The sequence below is a fragment of the Ascaphus truei genome, chromosome 8 (assembly GCF_040206685.1).
Source record: "Ascaphus truei isolate aAscTru1 chromosome 8, aAscTru1.hap1, whole genome shotgun sequence".
Taxonomy (NCBI): domain Eukaryota; kingdom Metazoa; phylum Chordata; class Amphibia; order Anura; family Ascaphidae; genus Ascaphus; species Ascaphus truei.
In genome coordinates, this window is record NC_134490.1 from 33,899,090 (window position 1) to 33,925,711 (window position 26,622).

At 45.8% G+C, this 26,622-nt stretch overlaps 1 protein-coding gene across 2 annotated transcripts; it reads right to left on the minus strand.

Annotated features, from left to right (window-relative positions):
* MFSD12 (major facilitator superfamily domain containing 12) lies at positions 1-26,622 on the minus strand. Of its 2 annotated transcripts, none has more exons than XM_075611291.1 (10): positions 26,553-26,622; positions 17,977-18,187; positions 14,968-15,100; positions 9,107-9,313; positions 8,923-9,015; positions 8,677-8,769; positions 8,371-8,541; positions 5,580-5,674; positions 4,949-5,079; positions 1-4,093 (listed from the first exon to the last, which is right to left on the minus strand). In XM_075611291.1, exons 1-10 carry the CDS (start codon positions 26,605-26,607, stop codon positions 4,068-4,070), a joined length of 1,215 nt encoding a protein of 404 aa, XP_075467406.1. In that variant the 5' UTR covers positions 26,608-26,622; the 3' UTR covers positions 1-4,067. The 2 variants fall into 2 exon arrangements, with proteins under 2 accessions (XP_075467406.1, XP_075467405.1); XM_075611290.1 differs by lacking the exon at positions 26,553-26,622 and adding an exon at positions 21,042-21,579.

Below are 26,622 nucleotides of genomic sequence, written 5' to 3' on the forward strand. Positions count from 1 at the left end.
TAGGGGGAAAATATAGACTTTATTTCAGTTAAACTTTGTATAAAAATATTTCATAAAATGACAAAATGTTGCAGTTAGCTGGTACTGGGACAAAAGGCAGTTCTCCCGGAATATGCATTTTTCATGCTAAATATTTTTTCCTCATATAGTACAATACGGGATCTGTTTCACCTCTAAGTTTTTCGCCACACACGGAATTTTTTTATTTTTTAAATGGTGCACTTCATTCCTTAAAAAAATATATATAATTTATATACTGTATATTTTTTTTCATATATTATATTTTTTCTGCTAATCCCCTCTCTTACTGCCATTACACCTCTAAGATCCAGATCCAGATCCGAGTATATTAAGAAAAGACATTGTTTCTGATAAGATCCTTTGTAGTCTGTGTGAAAAACAACTGTACTGCAGGCTTTGGGCCATAATTATTTTTAAATCAAACAGCTAGTTAAAAAAAATTTAAAAAAATAACGCTTTAACAGGACACCACACTAAAAACGAATTTTTCCAAATAGGGCATATTAGGGGCAACTGCATTTTTTATCTCGGCTAAAATAACATGGTGACTGCAGTCTGGAACAAGGTTTGTTAGTGGAATGTTCATGGAAATAGAACATTTCTCCCTTAACGATAACCACTGCAGCCTTGTTCACACAATTATCGAGGCCCTTTCATATACGCCCACTGATTCTGTGTATCCTGCCTTAGGCTGGGGCCATGGTACAGCAGACCGTGCGGAGGCGTCCGCACGCTGAGCGAGCAGACTGCCTTAAGGCAGTGTTCGCTTCCATGTGGCGTGCGGGAGCGGGGCGCACGCTGAGTGAGAAATCAGTTAAACTGATTTCTTGGCGCAACAGGCCGGTCACGTGAGCAGTTCGCCCTCAGCTCCATGACGTCACTAGGAACGCCCCCCACGGCCCGTCCACCATGGCCAGGGAAGACACCCGCCTTCCCACAGCCTCCGCACGGGAGAAGGCACCATGGTCCCAGCCTTAGACTGCAAGCTTTTCCATTCAGCGATCCCACTTTGGCGGTGCTCATTCCTCCCCTGCCACTCCTATTTCTGAGCTGTATACACCTGTATTGCAGGACTGGTCAGCTTCAGTCCTCGAGGGCTACCAACAGGTCAGATTTTAAAGGAAATCCCTGCTTCAGCACAGTTGGCTCAGTCAACTGCAGAGCCACCTGTGCCGAAGCAGGGATATCCTTAAAACCGGACCTGTTGGTGGCCCTTGAGAACTGGAGTTGGCCGCCCCTGCTGTATTGTATTAATAACCAGGACTCACTGCTGCTTGCCTGCACATCCAAGTGGACCTTATCCCCGACGTTCCTTTTTGCCCCATTTAGCAGCCGAAAGCCCGGAGGTGCTGGCATCCTCGCAGTGCTGAAGGAAGCGTTATGTTAGTGCGTGGGAGGGAGAGGAATTAGTTTGACAACGGGGAAAAAAAAAAGAAAAAAACCTGCAGAAATCCCTGAAATGCTAAATAAGAAGAAAAAAAACAGTGACAGCCGCTGACGCGGAGCCCGCGGGGGGAGACTTCTGGATGTTAGAACTTGCATCCAAAAGTGGGAGGATGAAGAGGAATGGAGATTCGAGCAAGGGAGTTATTTCCAGCTTCATTAGAATTTACCTTTAACCAGTTCACTGCTGGAGAAGCTTCCAAAATACTCGGCAGAAAAAAAACACACCTTCATAAAAAAAAAAAATTTTTTAATTAATTTTCCATGTTTCCAGTCCAAAAATGGAGAAACGCATCACAAGGGAGAAGTGACAGGTTCCAATTAGCTCTGCCCGAGTAGCTTGCAATCTAAGAGTAGGTGAATTTCCCCAATCAATAAGCGAATTGAGGGCTTGTACGAACTTGGGTAGATTCCAGTACAAATCACTTGGTGGACAGAGTTCTGCATGTAGCAATTGGGTGACAAACACTATATGTATGCATGTCAAAATAAAACACGCACACACACTGAACATATATGTAACACACACACACACACACACACACACACACACACACACACACACACACACACACACTTTAATGTAGACATGGAGCGCACACACACACCATTTTTATGCTTCCTTATTGAAGCTCTGGCTGACGTTCTCTAAAGACATAAAACCATTAAGACCAAAACGTCTCTTCCCCAACACGGCTGTAAAATGCCAAAGGGGGGGGGGGGGGGGAAACGGAATGTGAATATAATCCAAGGCCGAGGATCTATCCCAGAGCTTATTAACTCCTTCTGTGCTGGTGCAGAGATGACCCCTTCACCAATATAGAGTGCCCCGCCTGTCCGCCATTATCTTTACTTGCTTGAACCTGGGCTGTTCTGGGGTCCCCCATCATCTGGGGACTTTCCCGGTTCCCGAGCAGATTTGTCCACTGGGGAAAAAAACACTTGCCCGGTGGGCACAAAATGGCAGAGGGGACAGGCCCACACTGGAAGTCAATAGATGGTTGCAACGTCACCAGGAGAGGAGGTTGCGACTTTCTGTTCGTGACCATGCGGCCATATTGGTCGTTTCTGGTGTCTCAAAACAAAAACTATAAATATCTGGGGAATCAGGGAGCGTCAGGAGACCACTGATCAGCTCTAAGGGATCCCCAGAGTCAGGCAAGGTAAAAAACAAAACACACACACACACACACACGTGTAAGTCCGGCCTGGTCATTTACCACTGACCCATATGGCTCATTTAAAATCAGGTGCTTCAGTCAAGGAAAAGCAAAAAGAGGGAAGGTAGTAAGATGTTATAGATCAGGGGTGCGCAAGATTGTTTTGGGGTGGTCGCGGCGGTTAAGGAGCCCCAGTGCTCTTCAGCGCGAGGCCTCTGTAACTCACTTACCTAAATTCAGCCAGCTTCGGGGCGACGCAGCGTCATGTGACGTCAAATGACCACGCGGCATCATTTGATGCCCTTCGCCATGGCAACGCGACACCAAATGATGCCGGATTCAAGGTAAGGGGGGGGGGGGGGCGCAACGCTGGGGGAGAGCCGGCAGGGGGGCGCAGAGCAAAAAGTTTGTGCACTCCTGTTATAGATCGGTGGAAGATCAACTTTGTATCACAAAACTTAGGAGCAGAGACTGAAGCACAGGAGGGGGGGGAAGAAGGGGTAGGATGCAGTTACATTAATAAGGTGCAAGGAAGCATGGTCCAGGGAAATAGAAATGTTACAGCAGGAGCTTACGCTCTAGAGCAGGGGTGCGCAATCTTTCCCTGCTGCGGCCCCCTGCCTGCCCGCACCCCCCCCTCCCTTACCTTATCTCCGGATCTCAATGTCAAATGATGCCACGGGTTACGTGACGCCACATTGCCATGGAAACGTGACCCAGCGGCATCATTTGACGCTGCATTGCTAAAGAGCAGGTAAGTGAAGTTGCAGAGGCCTCACGCGATCCCCCAGCATTAATTTAAATGCCTTGGGGGGCGGGGGGCGGGAAGAGCACGGGGCCGCTGCAACCGCCGCACCCCCCCTGAAAAATCTTGCGCCCCCCAGTTTGCTCACCACTGTTCTAGAGCAAGGGTGCTCAACTCCAGTCCTCAACCCCATAAACAGGTTAAGATGTCCCCGCTTCAGCACAGGTGGCTCAATCAGAGGCTCACCCTTCGACAGCCTCTGAGCCACTTGTGCTGAAGCAAAGATACCCTGAAAACCTGACCTGTTTGGGGGGGTGGGGAGGGCTTGAGGACTTTAATTAACCATCCCTGCTCTAGAGGGTGGGATGCTCCGGGCAAACGAGAGGAAGTCCTTCACTGGCAGTAGATTCATGGAACAACCGGAGGTGGAGGTTAGCGTAGCACAATGAATGTATGAGATCTAGGGTTTAACAGGGGTTTAACCAGGCAGACAGTTGACTTTCTTCACTGCTAAAAATGTCATTGTTTCCCACTGGACCAGTACCAGGCCCTGCCCTTCTGTGGCCTCTTGCCTGGGAGCTTAACCACTTTCAGAATAATGACGTCAGAGCTGTGACCCGAGCGCTGGGTGACGTCCTTACGAGCCCAGGGCCCCGCTCCCCTGGGGGGGGTGGGGATGGGGAGAGAGAGAACGTCACTCAAGGTAAAGGTCTCATCACATGTCCTAAAAACAAAAACAAAGGAACTCTCATCAGGGTGCCATCTACCTGTGGGAAAAAACCATAAACACTAGGGCTGTTCTGCTGGCAACCACAGAAGAAATAGAATATTTTTATATTGCTCCTTGGTTCTAAAGAGCTTATATAATTACAGGTCAGAAGCTAAATCGCTTGGTAGCAGAGACTCTGAGGCTTTAATCAAACCCATCAGCTAGTGTATTAAAGACCAACGCCTTAACCACAACACCAGATCCCCAGCCTTGGGCAGTGGGTGGACACCTCCCGCCACTAAAAATACCTCCTCACTGCTCAGAACACTACAGGGCAGGTCTCTGCACAGAGTTCCAGGGAACATGTACAGCGGCGAGATACACATGCACAGACATCGGGCTGCACATTACGCACACGCAAGCGTGTATCCGCTGCTCCAAAGACCAACCATACACATGTATCACATGTAAAAAGCGAACCCATCAACTGCTTTGCACGTGTAAATAGCAAACACCTACTTAGCACGAGGAATGCACATTAAGAACGCACAGTTCTCTGCACATCAAGAATAGAAAGCGGCGCATATACACAACATTGAGTGCATACACTTTTGCACATCAAGCGTGCACATATTTTGGATGCGTGCATGTACACACTTTCTGCACGCAACGAGCACACACACTTATGCACCAAGAGAGCACGCGACCGTCACATAAATAAGGGCACAGTACTATAGAAGCGGCACATCCTTGTATCCCGCCGCAGTATTGTTGCTGCACGCCCCTGCATTACCCCACACATTCCAGCAAATGCAAAGCGCTGAACAAATCAACAGCGCAACGCAAGCGACGTTACAGAGCGCTACTTACGGAACCGCACTCGGACCGGCCAGATCATGATGGAGCTCAAAGACAAAGCAGCCACGACAGCGACCGCACCGGTCACGGTCACCATCACCCAGTGGAAGAAAGGAGTGCAAGCTGGGCAGCAGATCTGCGTGCTAGAGCGGGGGGGGGAGAGGAAGGAGAGAACACACACACATCAGGCGCCGATCCAGACAGCGAGCACCTCTATATCCAATCACCGTTTAATAATCAAAATAGCCCACGTGATGTTACAGGACCAAAATGCATGGGAGTCACTTAACCCCTACACTGCCAGACCCGCCTGCAACAGATGGTCACGGCAGCCCGATCAGAAAAGACGCCCAGGGCCGTACAGGGAAAAAGCAGACAAGACATACACTGTAGTGTAAAAAGGTTAATTGGATGCATCAACAGTTTAGTCATGTAAGGACGTGCGGAATGCGTGGGTGACCAGGCGAGAAGGGATAATGCAATATATTGCCTCTATTCTGTATGGCATCTGCTTTATGCACATCTTTTTATTATGGTTATATAGATGCACTTTATCCTTGTCTGGAACTAAGGCGTTAAATCACCATTTATTTTTACCCCTCCACACTGGGGTGTGTCCGTCTCTGTCCTTAGAGTTACTTACTGACAGGGATACAGGGACTGAATGGCTACCACCGCTAGCCCGTTGGCTACCTTGTCCGTGAAGCTCATAGCCCCGTATACAAAGGCTCCACTGTGCTGTAACATCAGAAGAAACGTGAGATTAGCTTCTACATGTGTTGACTGTTTGCAACGTTCTGCATGTAACACCCCAGCGCCCGCTGCATGATACAAACATGCTCCGGCTTCTCAGTCATTTCCAGGATCATAAAATCAGCACACAGCACCCTCTAGTGGACAAACCTAATGCTGCTGTCTTTTGGCAATTACAGTAACGAAAAAAACTCACTGGAATATGCACAGGCGCATATGTAGCTCTAAACACACAAAGTCACAGCGGCAGCAGTGTAGAAAACACAAACTTGCACCGGTCCTGCATTGTGTCGCATGTTTGAAGCACAGCTGTATCAGCCAACGAAAAATACTAGCATAGACGCAGAGGAAGAAAGAGATGCAAAAACGGGTACCCTATAGATCCCGTCTGTTTAGGGTGAAGGTGCTTCTTAGCAAGCGAGTGTTCTGGAGGCCCCTTTACATACGCCGTTTACTGAACACAAATAGTCACTTTTATATGTATCCCACCTCTGGGGACTACTAATTAATGTAAGGGGCCAACGGCCTTAATGTGTTGACCGGGTGGCATCACTTTGGTATTGCCCCTAACCCATCATGTGATGTAGCATGTCTGTGCAGAAGGGATTGCCACTCCCTTGTATGTTTTGTGACCAGTGATGTCACCAGAGGGAGATAGACAGGTACATATAGTAGCTCAACCCAATGTTTGAGAAGCAGGTTCCTCAGAGTTCTGGCAAAGAGTCTCACCGCGAGTCCTGTAAATATGTTTAAGTGAAAAAGGGAAATCACCCTGACGCATGAATATTAACCTGAGGAATATAAGAAGCTCTATAGGTGTGCCAAGTTTGCTAAAGGATCAAGTAAGCAGTATAAAACAAATAACATTTATTTAAAAAAAAAAAAAAAATTATACTATAATAAGTACAATGTAATAGCTCCACAACAGGAGTCTATCACACAATAAACCCTATGTCTTGATTAAGCTTAATCACCCCGCATTAAATATACACAATTATCTTAAAATGGTAACACATATCCATTGAAGGAACTTCTACAGAGTGAGAGATATGGAACAGATGATTGTTATTATGTCCTGATATGTAAAACCATAGAATTCAAAGAGGGTGTACTTTCTTTTTCACACAACTGTATATAGTCGTACTCTTTTATTGAGAATATCTGCAGCTAATCGTTCATCCAAGATATGTTTCATCTCGCTCTCCAATTCTGTAATGGGATTGCTCCTCAACTTTTTATATGTGCTGGTATCTAGATATGTATATTAAAGAGTGTCCTTTCTCCATTTGCTGTTTTCAGATAGGGAATGTGCCCTATATAGATAGCGCCTATAGTAATTGCCCAAGATTGTTCTCATGCGGGAAGAAGAGGTGTGAGCATGTGCTTAGGAGTTCTCAGAGTAGCAGCTCCGGAGCATAATTGGATCGGCCACACCAGAAGGTCTTTCATAAACTCTCGGTGCAATATGCATGGACGAGGTATGCAGTACACAATAATGGGATACGGATCCCAGAAAGCAGAGTATTCCCAACAGGGGCACACTAGAGATGGGGCACTATTGACACTATGCAGGAGATTGCCAATCTAACCAACACAAGCATAAGTACCTCCCCAGTGTAGAGTGAGAGCTACCAGGGGGAAGAGGCATGGAGTAACTTTATGGATTTGCCACCAGTTAAAGTCTAACGTGAAATATGTCCTTGTGTGGCAAGCCTTATAAACAGATGTGAATACAGCTCTTTTTGTACTATAAAACGTTCCTGGCGCCCATCCTTATCCCATCTGCATATCCACGACCAGGTGAAAAAAGGCAGTGCACTGCCTGTAATAAATGGAGGCTAATGGTAGCAAAAACAACCTTTCAATGAATAAAAGATCAAACATCACCCCTGGGTCATCCAGAATACGCTCACCTACGCGTTTCGGGCCGTGCGCCCTTTATCAAGGTGTATGATACCTTAATAAAGGGCGCACGGCCCGAAACGCGTAGGTGAGCGTTTTCTGGATGACCCAGGGGTGATGTTTGATCCTTTTATTCATTAAAAGGTTGTTTTTGCTACCATTAGCCTCCTCCATTTATTACAGGCAGTGCACTGCCTTTTTTCACCTGTTCTACTTCCCCTGCTTGGTGGATTGCACGCTGCTCAGGATACCTGATGGGACTGCTCCTCTGGGACTGAAAGTGAGTTTTCTCTTACATACTATGCCTAGTTATTATGGTTGGGACAATCTTTGTACTGTTCATTGTGCTGGTTAGCACTAGGTACTAGTCCCTTGCCCTATTGGGGTATGTTTTCATTGCTCACCATTATATTGGAGTGTTCCCTACGGAAGAATTATTACAATATTATTGGGACTCATGTTTTGATGCACCGGTTACCCACATTTTGCATATCCACGACCAGCCTGCACCGACCCAGCACCCTGAACATGTATAAGAGACTGTGCACTACCATGTATATAGTCAATTCTATCTAAACTCCTTTAGCGCCGGGCTAATCTACGTATCTAAAACTTCAACGCTTCAACCAAGGCGAGCGGGGCAGAGACGTTGGCAGAAATCGGTGCAATAGATGCAGCTGGTGCGGGACCACAAATGTAGGTATAGTACTTGCTAACTAGGGGCAGTAAGACAGTATGTCACAAACACATACGCAGAGAGGCACCTGCCCGTCACATACCGAGTGTATCCCGATTAGATCAGCCGTCATGGAGAGGGAGGTGACCAGGATAGTGGCGGATCCAGACCCCAAGATCACCGCAGCTCCATACACCGCCACACCGAGTTCGGGATCCAGGGCCACCCATGCAGCGAAAGCGGCAATGGCCAAGAGCCCCAGGAAGTAGGTGAGCTGTAAAACAAAGTGCAACAAGGTACATGACGATCAGCGGGTATGGGAAGGGAGAACATTAGCCAAGCCAGAGCGCAGGCACCCTCCGCGACAGAATACGGAGAGGGTGCGCACAATGTTTCCCATGCCACTCACGTTGCGTCCAATCAACTTGTTGATGGGTTTCATGAGGAAGGAGGACACGAAGCCACTGACGTACATCACCAGAGGGATGGTGGCGATAAAATTCTGCAGAGACCCAACAGGACAAAGCTTATTACAGCACAGAGTCGATAAAGGTTGAGAAAGAAGGTAAGAATGAGAGAGAGCAAGAAGTGTGTGGGAAGGAAAGAGTAAGCGAGGGAAGAAGACGGACAAAAGGTGTTGGTAGGAGGCTCTCACCTTGGGTAGATGCAGGGATCTGGTCAGGTAGACAGCTATGTATGTCTGGGACAGGTTTACTATGAGTCTTGTGCACATGTACAACAAAGCCACCTGAGGATAATGGATACAGGTTATAAAGAGCCACTCTGTCCCCCTCATGCTGTAGACTCACAGATGCCTCCACACCAATAGCTCATCACACCTGATAGAAGGAGGGCTCCACCAGCCAGTGTTTCCAAAGCAGCAGAGGCTGTGGAGGGCCAGGGGGTTTGTGCTCGTCAGGGAGAGGTCCGGCATCAGGATCCTCTGTGTCAACGAGATGACTGTAACTCGGTCGCTTCTCCTTTGTTCCAATGTGGAAGAACAATGAGAACAGCGCCCCCACGCCCACCACGATCAAGGCCAAAGTCTGCAGCGAGAAGACGCACACACAATACATTTGTGGGAGCTTGGGGATGAAATGCAGGTTCTGGGAATGTTTCCAGAAGGGAAAGTAGAAACAGAGAGATCCAGCAGCTAAACTGAAAGGGCTTCTCTGTAGGATTATTTTATCTTCTGTACCTGGCGTATGCTTTACATTGAGACAGGAACCAAGTGACACTTTTTAGGCATCATTCGCCTTTCCAGATTGTTACTCCTTTTGTGGAACTAAGTGAAAATTAGAGCTAATTGGCTCATCTAGTCCATCAAGAATGAGAATTCCCCACAGATATCAGCACGTATAAAAATAAAAATCCCCTCTCCGATAGTAGAGACCACTACAGAATCGCAGTCGCCGAGCCAAGTTCTACAGGGCAGTAGGCACTGGGACATATGACTATCAAAAGATCCAGTGTCCTAACTCCAACACCGTTCGTAGTTATTTCTCTTTTAGGACTCCATGCAACTCATCCCTCGATCGCTGGGGTCAACTTTAAGATGCAGAATAAAATAGAGAGCGAATAATAAAAACACAGGGGAGTTTCCAAATAAATGACATATAAAAACAAAAAAACAGTACATCGTGCTGAAACATGAAATCCGCCTTGCATTAAACTGGTGACACAGTAGATCGCTGCCCCAGTTCCAGGTGACAAAAAGGTCTGTTTTTTTAAACAATCCAGCAGTGATTTCCACAAAAGCTGAACCAGAATGTTGTGGTCACAGCGATCTGGTGGGCACTTCCGCAGTGACATCACAATGAGGGATGCTGACATCCAAGGCCAGGTCCCCAGTGGCCGCTGCGGCGCACACACCACACACCACAGCACCTCCCTCTATGGAGCAGGCCCCAGTGGCCGTGTGTGTGTGGGCGTGCAAAGCGCGATGACGCATACGCTGGCAGGGAAAACAAGAACGTTGTCCTCCCGTGCAGCGATGCGATTACATGGTCGGAACGCAGCCAACGGAAGGGCAGCACCCCAGTCATGGCCCCACTCCGCGCATCCTATCACTCCCCTACAGACCGCGGCTTTTATCTGTGCACGCCAAGCCAGGTCGCCAGGCGCGCGTGCAGCAGTAAATACTGCGGCCTAAGCCTTGTGTGTCAAAATAGGTCTTCAGGTGGTCTGCAAATCTACATATAGAACATGGGGACTTTTTATACCCCACCCCTCTTATCATTAACCCTTACAATTATGATATAAAAAGATGCACAAAAGGCTTAACTGGGACTATATGTTCACAACATTGCTTCAATTTGGTATGGGTCCTACATTTTTACAGGGAATAAAAGTCCTATGCACCCACCCTTCGGCAAATATCAAAGTTAATGGTATGACATACTGTTATTTTTATATAGCCAACCGGACTAGACAGGGGTGTCCTTTATCCCCCTTTCTCTTTGCACTTTCAATGGAACCACTTGGTAACCTTATTAGCTCTCACCCAAATATTGTGAGATGTCATATAGGAGAAGGAATACAAGCCGTCTCTCCAGGCGGATGACATTCTATTTACAATTACTAAACCACCAATATCCCTGCCAAATTTAATGTCCACTCTGTAACAGTTAGGGGTCTGGTCTTAAATGAATAATAATAAGTCCAAAGCTGTAGATATTAACCTCTCACCCTGAAACTTTGAAGGTAAATTTCGATTTCAAGTGGAGTGAAACATATTAAATATTTGGAGATCAGTATTACTAGCGACTATAATAGTCTATAATGGGGTTAACTATCCCCCACCCCCTTACTGAAGCAATTATCAGCACTTGAAGCAGTGGGAGAGCTATCCGGTTTCCTTGATAGGCCATATATAAGCGGTCAAATTTAATATCCTGCCACGTAGCCTATATTATTTCCATTTACTCCCGATCCCAGCTAGGGCACAACATCTACAAGGATTGCAGAGGGAGATCTCTACCTTTACATGGAATAAATGCCATCCTAGAGTCAGTAGGAAAATCCTTTTTCTCCCAAGACTTCCAGAAGGATGGGGGCTACCTTCCATGTCCCAATAACTTCAAGGGGCACAGTTAGGACAATTTGTAACGTGGCATGCCACTGCGGGCCTAAAAAGATGGCTAGACAGAGGAGTCTTTTATGGCATAAGAAGATACACAGGCCTAACTCAACCAGGGTTTTCCCAATCCTGAGCCACTCCTGCGAGTTGTGGGGCAGAGTACAGGCAGGTACTAAACGGCTCTCATCCTCCTCAGTGATGACCCAATTACAAAATAACCCAGTCTTTCCTCCCGGGATGTGAGGGCAAGCTCTTCTCTAATTGCAATAGAAGTGCAGCGCAAGATGATGAACTCAAAAAAATAAAAGATAATAAAATACACGGTATTAGTGCATGTTTTAGACATAAATGGTCTTCAGGTGTAGAGGGGAGGAGAGGGGAAAAGGGGGGGGGGGGCGGGGAGGGTTATGGAAGCAATAGGTGGATAGCAGATGATGATATTAAATTCAAAATAATAGAAACAGTAAAACATATGTCTCAATGACTCACACGGCCTAATGTGAGACTCCACCCTCAGAGAAGAATGTGAAATATTGCATATATCCTCTATAATAAAGGAATACTAAAGAAGAAAAAACCTCACACGGCCTTGTGTGAGCCCCTTCCCTCAGTGAATGATGTCATCAATCTGATAGGAATCAGTATCAACTTCTTTTCAAATTCTCCCAATGGAGGCAGTGTGTGAGAAGCTCCTCTCCCAGGTGCCCATATATCAAGAAATGGGCAAAGCCTGGATTAGTAGCAATAAAGGTTTATTACATCAATAAAGTAAAAGCTAAATGACACTCACACAAAAATGAACAAACAGCCCAAATATCAGCCGTAGGTCTGGCCGGTAGACCCTTTCCTTCCAGTTGTGCTCCCGCTAGCGCGTCCGACAGCAGGACCGAGAGGGAGGATCGTTCCGGAAGTCCGGTGGCTGCCTGGGTCCCTCACACAATGAGCTCCGGCAGGGAACTACGCGTTTCGCTAGTAAACCTTCGTACAGATTCCAATCAGATTGATGACATCATTCACTGAGGGAAGGGGCTCACACAAGGCCGTGTGAGTTTTTTTCTTCTTTAGTATTCCTTTATTATAGAGGATATATGCAATATTTCACATTCTTCTCTGAGGGTGGAGTCTCACATTAGGCCGTGTGAGTCATTGAAACATATATTTTACGGTTTCTATTATTTTGAATTTAATATCATCATCATCTGCTATCCACCTATTGCTTCCATAACCCTCCCCTTCTTCCCCCTCCCCTTTCCCCTATGCACCTGAAGACCATTTATGTCTGAAACATGCACTAATACCGTGTATTTTATTATCTTTTATTTTTTTTGAGTTCATCATCTTGCGCTGACCACTACATCACTTCTATTGCAATTAGAGAAGAGCTTGGGCTGCATCTTCTCTTCGGTCCAGCTGCAGAAATTCAACAAGGGCTAGTATATTCTTCTTTACCCTGGTTTTATAATAGCATATATAGTAGGGAGCGCCCCAGTTTCACCTTTTGTTTCTTCTCTAATTGGGCAGAAAATGGCATTTCCAAAGTAGGGAATATGATCATGGGATTCTATAGGAAGTCTTTTGATCAAATCTGTAACAATACGAAAATTCAGAGATCTAACTTTTATAAAAATCTTCAAAATCAGAAATGTTATTAATAGAGGGTTCAAAGTAGCCGAGCTCCCTTATAAAACCTTTTTGTAGAACCAGCGCCAAAACCCTGTGGATCAAACCAAGCTTACCTCCACTGTATAAAGTAATCTTTATCCAGGTGATAGGTAAAGATAAGAGAAAAATATGATATCGTGGGAACAGGAACTAACTGGGCGATGCCCTAGAATGGGACGACTGGCAGGACATATGAGAAATAGTGGCCACCAGCTCTTTATGTTCAACAACAAAGGAGAATGCCTACAAATTAATGTATCGCTGGTATCGGACACTAAGTAGGCTTCGGGCAATATATCCAAGCTCCTCACTTTTGTGCTGGAGGAATTGTCGCCAACGAGGAACACACATATTTGGTTAAGATGTCCCAAGCTTCAACAACCATGGACGCAGGTTCTCCACGACATACGTACCTTGACCGGGATTACCCTTTGTTAGAGAACCATTAATATTAATTTTAGGTAAGTTCCCCTCGAACCCAGATAGAGCAATAAATAAACTCATTTCCCAAATCCTCCTGGTGACTCGCTGTGTGATCACCAGATCTTGGAAACGACAGGATTCCCTTACCTTCTCGGCAGTTAAAAATAAAAGCAGGTACTAAATTATCATAGAAATGGAAAAAGATAACCATCTACATTAATGACATGTGGTCCAAATTCCTAGGGACGTTGTAGCCCCTATTAAGAGGTACCTACAGTAGATCGAAATCAAAACTAAATAGAGATGACTAATCTGTGACGGTCATGCTTTGTGAAAATAATTCTGATATCCCCTTTCCTCCCCCTCCGTAGGTTTTTCTATAACCCTCCCCCATCCTATTATAATATAATCACCAATTTATATAGCTAGTTTTATTTTGGAACATTTCAATTCAATTGGAGAATTTAAAAAATAAATAAAAATGCAAACCTCTCATGGTCTTCAGGCTTTTTACCAACCTCCCTAAAGGAAGCATTTTTTTCACCTCTTTTAAAAGAAAGAAACCCTCCCTCAATCCACTCAACACGGATAACTACCGACCAGTTTAATATTCAATTTTTACCGAAAATTATTGGAAAAACTAGCCCTAAAAACAGTTAGTGAACCACCTAACCTGATTTCATCTGTTGGACTCCCACCAATCTGGATAAAAAATAAATTTTAAAAAAAAGACAGCACCGAGACGACACCAATAGGCGTCACCGACTTCCTGCTCAACGCTGCTGACAAAAGGGGGCACCGCGGCTCTGACCCTTCCCGACCTGAGCACAGCTTTCAAAACAAGCGATCACACTTTTGCTGACCAGACTTAAAACGGCTGTTGTGTTGAGAGGTAAAATGCTGGACTGGTTCCAGCCCTGCCTGAAGCCAGAAAATCACCCCAAAGAGAAGTCTACAAACACACTCCCACCGGTTTGTGGCGTCCCCAGTTGATGTCAGACATCTCCAACGAGCCAATCAGCACGGTGAACTGCCTGAATAATTGCCTTAGTGACATCTCTAATTGGGTGGGCTACAACCTACTGTAATGCCTCTACATCCGAGCTGCTCCCGATTGGCCCTAACGCACAAACAGATGTGATGAGCAACATCTTCAATGATCTAAAAATCAATAACTCCGCCATCCCAAGGAAAGAGAAGGTGAGAAGCCTTAGAGTTATTATTGACAAAAACAAAAATCATTGATACGCCTCACATTGCATCTATTGAGAAAAACTGACTTCCAAATCTGCCGAGACAAATGAAAGCCTCTCTCTCGAAAACCAATCTGCCCAGGTCATTGGTGAGCAGCCCAGTAAAAAAATAATAATTTTTATCTAAAAACACATTTATATATAAATGACAGATTGTAATTTTAAGACACGAAGCTGTATGAACGGGTTAAAAGAAAGCCAGTTTAACCCCTTGAGGGCAAGCATTTCTTAAAAATTATTTTTAACGGTGATCACCCCCTTTCCTGACCGCGGCGACACTCACCCTGAAGATGGGGATGTCTTGCCTGCCCAGGGTGTCCATTTTGTCAGACTGCGTCTCCTCTCCCTCCTGGAAATGCAGAAGCGCCCAGGCCACGGCGTACACCGTGATGTTGGCCATGACAGTAAACGCATATCTGGGGACCATGGAAGACAGTGGGGTAAGTGGGGACGGGCGGAAACATTAGATCGGGGCGGAGAGGGACCTTCTTTCTGGGGCTGCAGTCAGAATGCAAACCCCATGTTGGGGGGGATTTCAGCTACAGAATTAAATAAAAATAGAAGATTTACAATCAACAATGACATAATAACAAATAAGTATTCACTCAAAATACTTCATTGGGTTTTGATATAGATATATCAGTGTAGATCACAAGTAATCAATACCAGCACAACACAAGAATAGCAAATAATGGTAATTTATTAGGTCTAAAAATCACATACAGTATACTGTAGGTGTGTGTGTACCCAATAAAATGACACTTATTTGCGGTTCCTGTGCTGTGCTGGTATATTGATCACTTGTGATCTACATTGATTATTTCTCATTTCTTTTACCGTGCACAATGACTGCCTTCTATGAAGCACTGGATCCCAGCGTGTGTGGGGAAAAACAGTCCATAACATACTTCTCCATAATAATAATAATATATATTATATTATATTATATATATATTAATATATATATATATATATATATATATATATATATATATATATATATATATATATATATATATATATAAAAAACAAAGCTGCAGTTCAGTCTTTTTTTTTTTTTTTCTTTTTTTACTTCAATAGTTTCATGTGGGCAATCTCTAATTACCTAAAGAACTGCATAGCTGCCGGTTAATTCGTTCTCCGTCTATTGATCGGCAAAGTTTGGCGACATCTTTAAATATGGGGAATGTAAATCGTTGCTATAGGAACAAGCATGCTTGTTAAAATAGAATACAAGAAAATTGGTCTTTCAAAGTTGTTTTTTTTTTTAAAACAGAAAATGCTGAAAGTATTTTTTCTTACTACAGAACTGAATTATTAAAAAAAAAACACATTCAGGATATTGACTGAACTGGAGCTTTAATTGCCAAAACATTGCTTCCCTATTTTGCTCACTCTGTGCGGTTTTCCACCTGCCATGAGGAAATGAAGCTTCCTGGGAAGGTGAGGAATGAAGAAATATAGAGAAAGGAAGGAGCACTCACGCCAAGAGGAGTGTACACTGCCATGGGTACGGGATGGGGATCACACAAAGAGTGATTTCATATCAGATCAACGTTTTTGGTCCTAAAATCCAGGTCTCTCAAGATCCAGATTTTAGGACTGAAAACAGCAGTCTAATATTAAATTATTCTTTGCATGAAGACGGTGAGAGTGCTGCACTTTCTTTGGCGTGTAAACAAAAACCGTATTGTTTTGCTGATCACAGGCAGAAGGTAAGATCTGAGAATGTCCTAGGATAAAAGGCGTATTTTTGTTGTTTGTTTATTTTTTTTCTGTTCTCCGTTTCTAAAAAAAAAAAAAATATCAATCGGAAAACAGACAGACAGCTGAGAGACACGGCCCTCAGACTTCAGAATGGTGACACTGCTGAGAAGATAGAGGAAGAGAGTATAACACAATGAGACGGAGACAGATTGCACCCTGCATCTGGCTGCAGCTTCACACTGTGGTTGAGGTCAGCCGGCTCGCTCTGTAAAAGTTTTCCTCGGCTTGTAAAAACCACAAACCTCAGCGAGGCCCAGAACATCACCACGTTCCTACCCCAGCACACAGTCATAAGAGAAGACTATACGCCAGCCCTCCCCACCCCAGATCCTGACGGCCTGGTTCAGCAAGTCCTGATTATATCTCTTACCGCAGGGGTGCTCAACTCCAGTAGTCAAAAAGCCCCCCCCCCCACAAACCCTCCACCCTCCTGCAACAGGTCAGGTTTTCAATATATACCAGTGTCCACACAGGTGGCTCAATCAGAGTCAGTCTTTGAGCCACTTGTGCTGAAGCTGGGATATCCTGAAAACCTGACCTGTTTTTTTTGGGGGGGGGGGGGGGGGGCGCTTGAGGACTGGGGTTAAGCATTCCCGTCTAATCCCAATAGATTGATTAGAGGGAGGAACCTGCACGGAGCATGAAAGCTGCTAAACCAGGACTGGCCAGACCTAAAGATATAAAGGAGCTGTATCCTAAATATATACAATTCCAAAACTGGGATATAATGAACTGAATCTTAAATAGGTTTCCAAACCAAGACATATCCTAAATCTTTCCAAACCTCGAGTCCTCAATCCCATTGCATTCCTATAGGAAAGAAGCATATCCACTCACAGGCCTGGCAGTATTACACTACCAGCAGTGTAGCATATTAATGTCTTTAGCCCAATAGACTTATAAAAGTGTTGGACATTTCATCCTGAATCCCATTTCTGCTTTATAGTGGTTATAAACACTACTGACATCCTGTTCCACTTCCACGCACAATACAGTTTTATCTATGGCGCCATACACAACATTTAATGACAATTTCTTAGGGCGATTTGATCCTGCTTATGAAAATCATATCTCATCTTGGTATTCTGTCCCTAGGAAAATGTGATTACAGATAACAGGGGGCTTATGTGAAGAAGTTTAAACCCTGGACAGAACCTAAACTGACCCTGAAAACATCAAGATACAGGGAAATGAAAACTACAGGCATGGATTCTATATAGCAGGTCCAAATAATAAATGTGTTTTTCCTTATATAGCACCCACAGTGTCTGCAATGCGGTACATGGTTACTGTCGCAACGAGTTTACAATCTAATTTTGGGGCCTGGGGCACAGGGAGATAATCTGACTTGCCGAAGGTCAGGAGAACTGGCACACTGGGATTCACACACACACTTCAAAGGCAGTGACATTACCACAAGTCCCAGGCTATTGCACCCCGTATACCTGCTGCAACTGGCCAGTCCCTGTGCCCCCTCCCCAAGTCATCCAGTCCTAGGTGCCAGGTTTGAGGCGATGCCCCTTACCGGTAGGCAGTGAGCTCCACTTTGTCATGCTCGTTCTTGGCCAGCTCGGGAATGAGGGAGAGGTGGGAGATCTGAGTGGCCGCCCATCCAAACTGGAAGATGACGATGAACGGGATGAAGTAGATGAGCTCCGCCCACTGCGGCGTGTTCTCCGTGCAGCCCAGGCAAGGATTAAAGATGAAGGCGAAGGACAGCACCACACTAACTGTGCCTGGGGAGGGGTAGGAGGTACAGACACAAAGAGCCAAGTCAAATTAAAAGCATCTGTGGGATAGAATGACTTAGGAAATGCATAATTGAGGCACAAGAATTACAAGTTACTGTTCACAGTCTCAGTGTCGCTCAGAGTCTGCTTTGGGACAGGTCCTTGTAGGGTCAACGTCAGCTTCATTATGATCTACCTGCTGTTCATCCCACAATAAATGCGAGTAATTTTGCATAATATCTTGGCGTGCCCGGCCTCCATGTTACTTTGTACAGAAGAAAAGAAAAGACCATGAAATATCTGTACTGCCAGTCTGACAACGTTGCAACACAATAGTTGCAGTGTCATCAAAACTACAGAGAAAGTGTTTTCTTGGTACCAAATGCTATCGAGAGTCTGTGTAGGCAGCAGTTATATGGAGCAATATGCTGATTCACACCGGCCCTTTCAAGAACAGATAAGCTCTATTCAAATAAAAGGGGACTACAATCTTCTCCAGCAGAGGGAAGCAACTTTACAGCATAACGCACATATCATGGCCATGGGATATCAAATGCCGCGTCTCGTCATCATTTATGTATATGAAAATCAGCCACCCCGAGTAATAATCTGCCGGCTGTGCAAAATTGGTTATAAAAAGGCGAAGTTATTTATGTAGGTGAAGTGTTTGAATCGGTTAACCCTTGCCCTGCCAGAGGGGACTACAATGCGCTGCAGGCCCCTCTGGCAGCAAAATGGTTAATGGACCCAACAACAACAAAAAATGACTTCCCCCATCAGAAGGTGTCACCCAGTGCTGGCTTTAGATAAGACCTCATATTGCGAAAGGCACAGTTGCTCCAGGCCAGTAGCGTGAAGCAAGGGTCTAATCTTCCTCAATAACAAGCAGTGTCAGGACTGGATACACAGTCAATCAGATTCACGCGGAAAGAAAAGACGTTACGCATCTCTAAAGCAAACATACCCAGAAAGAAAGAAAAAAAGGAAATCATTGTGTCACTGCTGCATGTGACCTGACACGGTCATACCCAAGCCCTCCTTGCTAAAGAGGCAGTCCGAGCGGATCGTTTTCTTTGGCAATTTTCTTTATTTTTTTAACATAGGATTGAAGCAGGGGGTCTCCAGAGCTGAACCCCGTCCATTTCAGCTCCCTGGACCCCTGATTTCGGGGATACCTCCGTAGGGCGTGCCGGTAGCCACTCAGCTAGCAGGGATCACAGAATGGCGCAGTTTCAAATCACCCGCGCTCTGCAGGCCAATAGGAGGCCGTGACATCACCCGGTGCGGCTTCCTATTGGCCCACGTAACGCGTGACGTCTGAATCTCGGGAAGCAGTGGGTCCCCGAAGCTGAAATGAATGGGGTTCAGTTCCAGAGCCACACACACCCCCCGGCTTCAAACCTATGTAAACTAATCCTTTATAAAAACAAACAAACTGACATCAAATATTGTTTTTTGTTACTAGAAATATACTTGAAATCTTAGTCGTGACATACACACCTGGAGTTGTAACATTTCAAAATAGTGGGTGTTATTTACTAAAGTCCGTTGGCTGCAAAACGGGCCCGGGAAAAAAAACGCAGCGCCAGATTTAAGAGAGGGAAATAAATCCAATTGCAAATCTCTCCGATAAATAGAATTAGAAAGTACAGTGCCCGACTGACAGCGAAGGGATAAAAGTACTGACACCTTCACACACACAGCTGTTGCCCTAACTCCACTGTAACTCGCCCGCCCCAACAGCTCTGTCCTGGAGATACTTGCTCATTATGTATGTGGTGTGCGTGGAGCACAGTGTATGTGCCTTTCACAACCAGGAAGCCTGTGCTTCGAAACATAGAATTTGACGGCAGATAGGAACCACTTGCCCCACCGTGTCGGCCCATTTCCCCATCTACTGTAAAACCTTAAGAGCGCTTTTGATCCTTGGCTTCCTGCCGTATTTAGGTTAGCATTACGTCCATCTCAAGCACATTATAATCCCCTTACTGTATTAGTCCATACCTCGTCTGTTGGGAGGCTCGTCCACGAATCTACCACCCTTTCGGTGAAGAATTGCTCCCTCACATTTCCCCTTAGCCCGACACCCTCCAGCTTCAGAGAACGACCTCTTGTTCTACAAATCCTCTCTTTGGAATATTCTTCCCTCCTGTACTTTGTTTAATCCCTTTATATATTTGACAGATCCCCCCTCCCCACATCTATCACCTAAACCGTAAATGTTAATGTTCCTTGTCTTTACCGATACATTTTATGCTGTAGATCAGGCGTGCCCAACTCCAGTCCGCCTAACAGGTCAAGTTTTCAGGATATCCCAGCTTCAGCACAGGTGGCTCACCTGTGCTGAAGCAGGGACTGATTGGGGGCTGGCGTTGAGCACCCCTGCTGTAGATCATGCACCATCTTAGTAGAAGGATGTTGTGCACAATGCAATGCGATTGTCACCAAGTATGACCCTGAAGCTACAAGACTGGGTCACGTGATAGGGGAATTCATTCATGGACTTCCCTTCCCTCCTATAAACAGCAGCTACATCACTAGTCCCTTACACCTTCCAATGCCAGCAGTTACATACAATGTAAACCCCCTCCCCAAGAAATGGGGGGGGGCACTCCCCTCTGTGTTGTAAGAATCAAGGAGCTTTTTGGCCCTGGACGTAAGCAGGGTGCCCTCGGTTCACCGACTTGCGCCCAATTCCCCCCCCCCTCATTATTTTGGGTAGGAACCTACCTCCTGCTGCCTCAGTTTTTCTTAACCCATATGTACTATTTCTGTTATCCCGTAGCACAGCACCACGTGTATATGTCGACACCGTCCAAAAAGGTAAAAAATAATAACGAGCACCCCCATAAAAACGTACCGATCAGATGCCAGGATTTCCTTCGCCCGTAGGGCAGGCAGCTGGCGTGCCGGTCGGATTCGTAGCCAACCAGAGGGGTACAGATGCCATCTGTGACCTGACCGATGAGCAGCAGGACCCCGGCGTAGAAGGAGTCGAACCCCAGCACGGAGTGGAAATACACCAGGAAATAGGTGAACCACATGGACGCACAGAGGTCATTGAGGAAATGCCCTGTGGAATAGCTCAGGCGCAGGCAGAGGGGCAGCGATGCTTGGTCTGCCATGCCTGGCACAGCACTGGCACTCAGCTACCTTGACCCTAACCTGACAGGGCTCTGCTGGGGCAACAAAGTATGAAGCAGCATCTGCTAACTTGTATCTCTTGGGAAAGTGTCTCCAGGGACAATCACATCAACAGGCATGATCCTGAATAAAGGGGAGGGGGGGTCACAGAAACCTACCCACCCCAATTAAACTACGCCTGGCAGAGGTATGGACTGAGCTCTGCTTCCCAGCTGTCCTCTCCAGCCTCACACACCCGCCCCCATCCCTCCTCTCCCACCTCCAGTGTCCAACCCATCCACATTGCCTCGAAGCAAGCCAGCCTGAGACTGACAGCTAGGCTAGCCAATGATGGTGCGGCTAAAACCCAACCAACCAATGGGGAGTAGGTGTGGGGGCGGCCTCAGAACTCGCCCACCTCGTTTTTAAAGGGGAACATGCCACGGTTGTGTTCCTGACTGCCTCATCCTGTCTTGTGACTCGCCGGGTGTATTCCGGGATGGATGTTCGCAAACATCCTCCGCTCGTTCCCCGGAAATTAACACAACATGGGCATTTAATCCCGTTTCAGTGCCACACTGCGCTATACTGGGGCTGCGATTAACCCATTGACTGCCACGAGCAGCAGAAGGCCAGGGCTGTCTCATTATCACACTGTGACCCTGGCTGCTGATTCTGGAATGTTGCAATGTTCCCCCAGTGTCCGGGGAGACCTGTCCTGGGGTGAAAGGTCTCTTCCAGTGAGGAGAGATAGTAAAGTGTAAATCACAGGCATCAGCAGCACGTGTTCCCATTGTGTAAATCCTGCCTCCCTGTGACATAGGGTATATCACATGTATACCCATGTAAAGGGGACAGCTCCATAGCCAGACCAAAAAAACCCGACCTTTTTGCAAACAATGTTATTTTCCGTGCCCCAAAGCAAATATCTGTCTCCTTTTTGCTTCTTTGGGCATTATTTAAAATCCCTTGTGTGAGCACATTCACATGTCTCAGACAGGTCTGCAACCCTGCCTTTCCCCATGATCTAGCATGCAATGCTTCCACTGCAGCGATGGATTCTGGGAAATCACATGCAAATGAGCACACCGTGTCACCTTTTGCTTCTTATCCATTTTAACATGGATCCTTAGAAGCGTATGCCTGCAGTAATGCACAGCTTTTTTAGCTGAAGAAGTGCATAGCCAATAAACCTACTCAGAGACAGCATCTTTTAGGTCTCATCAGTGTGAGGGTAATTTATTTGGGGTAGGGGGGGTTAATGGGGGAGTATTTGTCAGAGAAGTATTTTCTTAACCCATACCCAATCCAGCCCTCTACAGCAGGGGTCCGCAAACTCTTCTCCCTGCGCCACCCTGACTGCTCAACCCTCTGCTCGCGCCCCCCGTGCTCGTCTCCGGCGTCAAATGACGCTGCGGGTTATGTGACGTCACGTGACCCAAATGACTCCGGGTTGCCATGGCGATGCGTCGCTGGAAAGTGAAGGTAAGTAAAGTTACAGAGGCGACGCGCGATCCCCGGCATTTAATTTAAATGCCTTCGGGGAAGTGCGGGGCCTCTGTAACTGCTGCACCCCCCCCCCCTGCCAGAAAATCTCACCCCCCCTCCCCCCAGTTTGCGCACCACTGCTCTGCAGAGAGCAAATAAAGATAAGTAGGGGGCGGATGAGGGGCTTTGCCTGTGCAAACTTCTGAAAGTCATGGGCCCTGCTGGCGTGGAACCGGTTGCAGTTCTGCCACCGGGTGCATTGTTATACTATTATATGAACTACAAAAATACGAAAAATGTGTGGACTAAATTGACGTGGTTTAAAGACACCCACATTTATTTATTTTTTATAACTTGTATTTTATTGAAGAATGCATGCATGTTATACAATATGAGACAACACTATACAATACAGCATATTGATTGCAAACATTCGCTTATAGGATTGTTTCGCGTCTAACGAAATCGCACGGCTTTTCGAGCCCTACACAGCCGTGTGACTTGGGGTAACTTAAACCAATTTGAAAGGGTGAGGGAGACCAACAAAAAAAAAGGGGAGGGGGGCGGGAGGAGGTGTAGGAGGTAGGGAGGGGAAGTGAGTAGGCATTGTCCCCATCGAGAGCTACAGATTTATAGAGGTCAGTCTGATTTGTTTCCGAGACCTTCTTTGATGTATGAATCTGACCTCATGTCGGCTGTGTGACAAGGCGTGATTGTGTGTCTGTGCAGACTTTCACTCCCAAAGGAGAACGCACCCAATACTATCATAGCCAAATTGTGTTACGCTCAACCCCGGGGATATCTGTCTGTGCCAACCACGGCGTCCAGACTTTTAGGAAATTGGCGCCAGTGTCGTTAACTAGACGCGTCAACTTTTCCATCTGGCAGATAAACCACATGCGATTCCGAATCTTTGGGATTATTGGGATATCAGGGCGTTTCCATAGTGCTGCGATTTCGCACCGCGTTGCTATTGCAAAATGTGCAATTAATTTGTTGTTTGCCTTTGATAGACCCGTTAAAGGTCTGCTCAGAAGGAACAGCCACGGGTCTGGGGGAATAGTGAGGTCAAAAATCCTCTGAATCCAATTCCTAATTTCTTCCCATACCTGGGATATCCGCGGACAAGACCACAGCATATGTAACAAGTCAGCCGATCCCCCACATTGTTTAGGGCACAACGGGGAGGATCCTGGTACAAACTTAGATAATTCTAGTGGGGTGAGGTACCATCTCATAAGGACCTTATATGCGTTCTCCTTCAGTGTGGTGCAGATGGAGCTTTTTGCGGTGGCTAAAAATATGGCGCTCCACTCCTCATCTTCCAGGGCCTCCCCCAGATCTGTCTCCCACTGATTTCTGAATGATGGTACTTGCTGCATCGAAGCTGCTGAATCGATTACCTCTCCGTATATTGTTGATATAAGTCCCTTAGTGTCGGTTTCAGCCCGACAGAGCTTTTCGAATTTCGTCAGAGGGGGATATGGGGCGAATTTGTTGTAAAATGCTCTGAGCTGGAGGTATTTAAAAAATTCTGCATGGGGTATATCTTTTTCTAATCTGACATGGTCGAATGTTTTAATCTTCAGATTATAACCCTCCAGATCTTTGATTCTGTTATATCCTTTTTGTTTCCAGATTGAGCGATTGCCACCTATTAGGCCGGGTGTGAACACTGGGTTGTTCCAAATAGGGGACATCAGGGAGCACTCTGATGTTAGTGAATTCTTTATTTTAGATTGTCATGGAACAGAAATAACCCTGTCTGCCTTTTCTGTTCAGCCCCCCTCTCCCTTGGCAGTTCTGCTTGCTAGCTGTACTTGGATGTTACTTTCCTTGCAGTTTACTCCTAGTGCAGATGGAATGGATACATTAAGTAGCCTTTTTCCTTCCAAGCTGTCACACCCCTGGTTGCTCTGGCAACATCTCCAGTCCTCCAGTTAATGGACTTTCCCATTTTCTCCCCTGTCTTTTTGCTGACAGTAGTGCAGTCTCACTCCATTTTAGTGTGACCCTTGCCCCTCACTTCCTTTTCCACCATTACCTCTGGATGAGTGAGCACTGCTGTAAACTCCTGTATGGTAGGATTATCTTTTCACCTGCTCTTAACTACCAAGGCACCCACAGAGAGACACTATTCATACATCAACATCTCTTCACAAGTGACTGTATTTTATGCTACTTTCCCCAAATAAAGTAAAGAAAAGAAACAGAACTTGTTGTGCTTGGAAAAGAGGGCCGAGTTGACACTATCTGGGCTAAATCATCTTACACGTGACCCCTGGCTTTAAGAATATAGATACTTCCCAGAGCGATATGGAGTTAGTCATTGAGGTGAGCGGCATGTCATCGTGTTTTCGTGCAGTTTTAGGTAACAAAATCAGGCTGCTAAGCTCCAATGGGGAACAAGCAGCACTCTCCAGCTCCACCCATCTTTTCAATTTAGGGTCAGAATGCCATTGGACAATTTGACTTAATTGAGCCGCTTTATAGTATGATAACAGGCAGGGTACCGCTAAGCCTCCCGCCAAGACAGATCTTTTCATATTTAATTTATTGACTCGGTTTTTTCCCTCCCCAGACAAAGTTAGATATTTCAGACTAAGACACCCACATTTTAAACATATTGCTCTTGATTTACTAACGCATTGCTTTTGACCAAGAAGAGACGATCAAGATCTTGATTCTGGTAACTAACCATATATTGAAATATTGAACATATTTGCTGAATTGATGCAATTCCACTTATTTGATGTTAGCTGGAACTTTTATCAATGTTCACGCTTAATAAATACATTATATTAAAAAAAATGTCAACCTCAGTCCTCATGGGCCAGGTTTTATGGATATCCCTGCTTCAGCACAGGTAGCTTAATCAGTGGCTCCGTCTATGACGGAGCCACCTGTGCTGAAGCAGGGATTTCCATAAAAGCTGTCCTGGTGGTGTATCCCTGCTTCAGCACAGGTGGCTCAATCAGTGGCTCAGTCTATCACTGGTGGTGACCCTTGAAGACTGAGCTTGAGACCCCTGATTTATGGCCTACTTCCTGACACCAGAGGAAATATCTGGGTGGCACTGTGCTGTCTATTCCTAATGCTGTCACTGTGAATGTGCCACCATGTCTGGTGATCCTTACCTCGTATTGTCACATCTACTATAGGCTGTGGTGCTAGCGCTGTTGGACCTACTAGAAGTGGATGGAGCTTTTGTCGAGCCCAGAGCAGTGTCGCTGCGGGAGCAATCCTATTCTCAACTGCTGCACCCCTGCTAAGAAATCAGAGATCCCTGCTATGAGTTCTGTGTCTAATCGGTTGTATACTCATATGCAGACTGGGCTTGTGCCCCAGGGAGCTATTGCAAATTATGTCTATTTTGCACGACTGGTAGCCGGCCAGGCTTTAGAAATTATCCATTAATCTAATACTGATGCCCCTGAGGAAGCAGTTTAACTGTGAAACTAGTAGGGCTGGACTTTTCTACTTCTGTGACCCACTCTTTATCCATTGGAACATCTGTTTGCTTCTCTGCTTCCTGCTGAGGCTTTGTGGCAGAGGAATTTGGATCAGAGCATCTTAGAGGTCTGCAGTGGTGTCCACGCTGTGACCCTGGGTGGTCTCAATGCCTATTTTTTACCTGTAGCATGCGAGTTTAACCCTATATGTTTACTCTTTTTAATTGTTCTTAAACGCAATACTTGCACTATGTCCATTTTTCTTCTCGCTCTATAAACGCACTGGAGCGGATTTCTGATATACTCACAAGTCTTAAGTGATCCTGGACACCCTTTCAACAGCATTTGGTATAGGATATCCATTCTATCCTGAGGCTC